Consider the following 1,854-nt stretch of genomic DNA (forward strand, 5'->3'; position numbering starts at 1 on the left):
TATAGATAAATGTGGTCTCATTAAGCTGTAGAAAGCCTCAATAAATAACTGAGGCTGGCTGTGAACCTGTGATTCTCTTGTCTCAGACTCCCAAGTACTGAGATTATGAGTGTGCGCTACAATACCTGGCATGATTTTTTTAATTACTCTTTTTTCTCTACAATTTTTAACCAAAAATTAAAATTTTAAGTTGGCATTATAGTGGCTTTTTAAATAAAAGTTTGAAATTTGCTCATCACCTAATTGAAAAGTTGTTTTCAAAATGTCTCATCTTACCTTTTTCCATGCCTAGGTCAGCTATGGCTCGTGGTCCCAAGAAGCATCTGAAGCGGGTAGCAGCTCCAAAGCATTGGATGCTGGATAAACTGACCGGTGTGTTTGCTCCTCGTCCATCCACTGGTCCCCACAAGCTGAGAGAATGCCTTCCTCTCATCATTTTCCTAAGAAACAGACTTAAGTATGCCTTGACTGGTGATGAAGTAAAGAAGATTTGCATGCAGCGCTTCATTAAGATTGATGGCAAAGTCCGAACCGATATAACCTACCCAGCTGGTTTTATGGATGTCATCAGCATTGCAAAGACCGGAGAGAATTTTCGTCTGATCTATGACACCAAGGGTCGCTTTGCTGTCCATCGTATTACACCTGAAGAGGCCAAATACAAGTTGTGCAAAGTGAGAAAAATCTTTGTGGGCACAAAAGGAATCCCCCATCTGGTGACTCACGATGCTCGCACCATTCGCTATCCTGATCCCCTCATCAAGGTGAATGACACCATTCAGATTGATTTGGAGACCGGCAAGGTTACTGATTCCATCAAGTTTGACACTGGTAACCTGTGCATGGTGATCGGAGGTGCTAACTTGGGAAGAATAGGCGTGATTACCAACAGAGAGAAACATCCTGGCTCTTTTGATGTGGTTCATGTGAAAGATGCCAATGGCAACAGCTTTGCTACTAGGCTCTCCAACATTTTTGTTATTGGCAAAGGCAACAAACCATGGATCTCTCTTCCCCGAGGAAAAGGAATTCGCCTCACCATTGCTGAAGAGAGAGACAAGAGACTGGCTGCCAAACAGAGCAGAGGGTGAAATAAATGGCTTCCAGGTGACTTGAAGAGGAGAGGTCTTTGTACTTAATTAAAGATTAATAAAAATAAATTAAAAACCTTCTAATCTAAGACTTTATTCTTTAGAGTCATAACAAGTTGTTTTTACTATTACCAATCCACCTTCTTTTTCTCTTTTATGGTTAAACTAAGGCAACAAAAAATATAGATTAAGTAGTGAGGGGAAAAATAGTAGTTTTGGACATTTTCTTTGAGTTGGGGAAACTAAGGCATCTGTTGAACTTTTTCTTCTTGGAAAAGATTGTATCCTCATAAGCATGAGGCTTTGGGAAATAATCATAAGGTTCCTTTTGAAAGATTGTCCCTCATTCTAAGTAGAACAAAGGATATTTAATTTCCTTTTCTATTGATTGGAAAGGAACCTGCAAAGTTCCCCCAAATTTGTGTTTTTTTTTTTAATAGAGCAAGGCACAGGAACAGAAAATTACCCTTCACAAAACTTGTTTGCCTTGCTTTTCTCCTATAATTTATATATTGAATAGATATCAGTGATCAAAACATGCTGGCCTTGGTGACTAATGTAGTCTAACAGATAAGAATTACACACACCTGTCATCCCAGCTACTTGGGAATCAGGCAGGAGAATCCCAAGTTTAAGGTCATCCTGGGCAACTTAGTGAGACCCTGTCTCAAAATACAGGGTGAGGGAATGTAGCTTAGTGGTAGAGTACCCCTAGGTTCAATTCACAATCTATCTATCTTTCTCTCTGTCTCTCTGTCTCTCT

The 1,854-nt window shown here is 39.8% G+C and overlaps 1 protein-coding gene across 1 annotated transcript; it reads left to right on the plus strand.

The window, feature by feature from the left end:
- Nucleotides 1-299: 299 nt before the first annotated feature.
- LOC308271796 (small ribosomal subunit protein eS4-like) lies at nucleotides 300-1,091 on the plus strand (the record flags this gene model as incomplete). The annotated part of the gene is made up of 1 exon (XM_080708361.1): nucleotides 300-1,091. One exon carries the CDS (start codon nucleotides 300-302, stop codon nucleotides 1,089-1,091), a length of 792 nt encoding a protein of 263 aa, XP_080564487.1.
- Nucleotides 1,092-1,854: the final 763 nt, after the last annotated feature.

Source organism: Muscardinus avellanarius (genome assembly GCF_963383645.1).
Source record: "Muscardinus avellanarius genome assembly, chromosome: 13".
NCBI lineage: Eukaryota > Metazoa > Chordata > Mammalia > Rodentia > Gliridae > Muscardinus > Muscardinus avellanarius.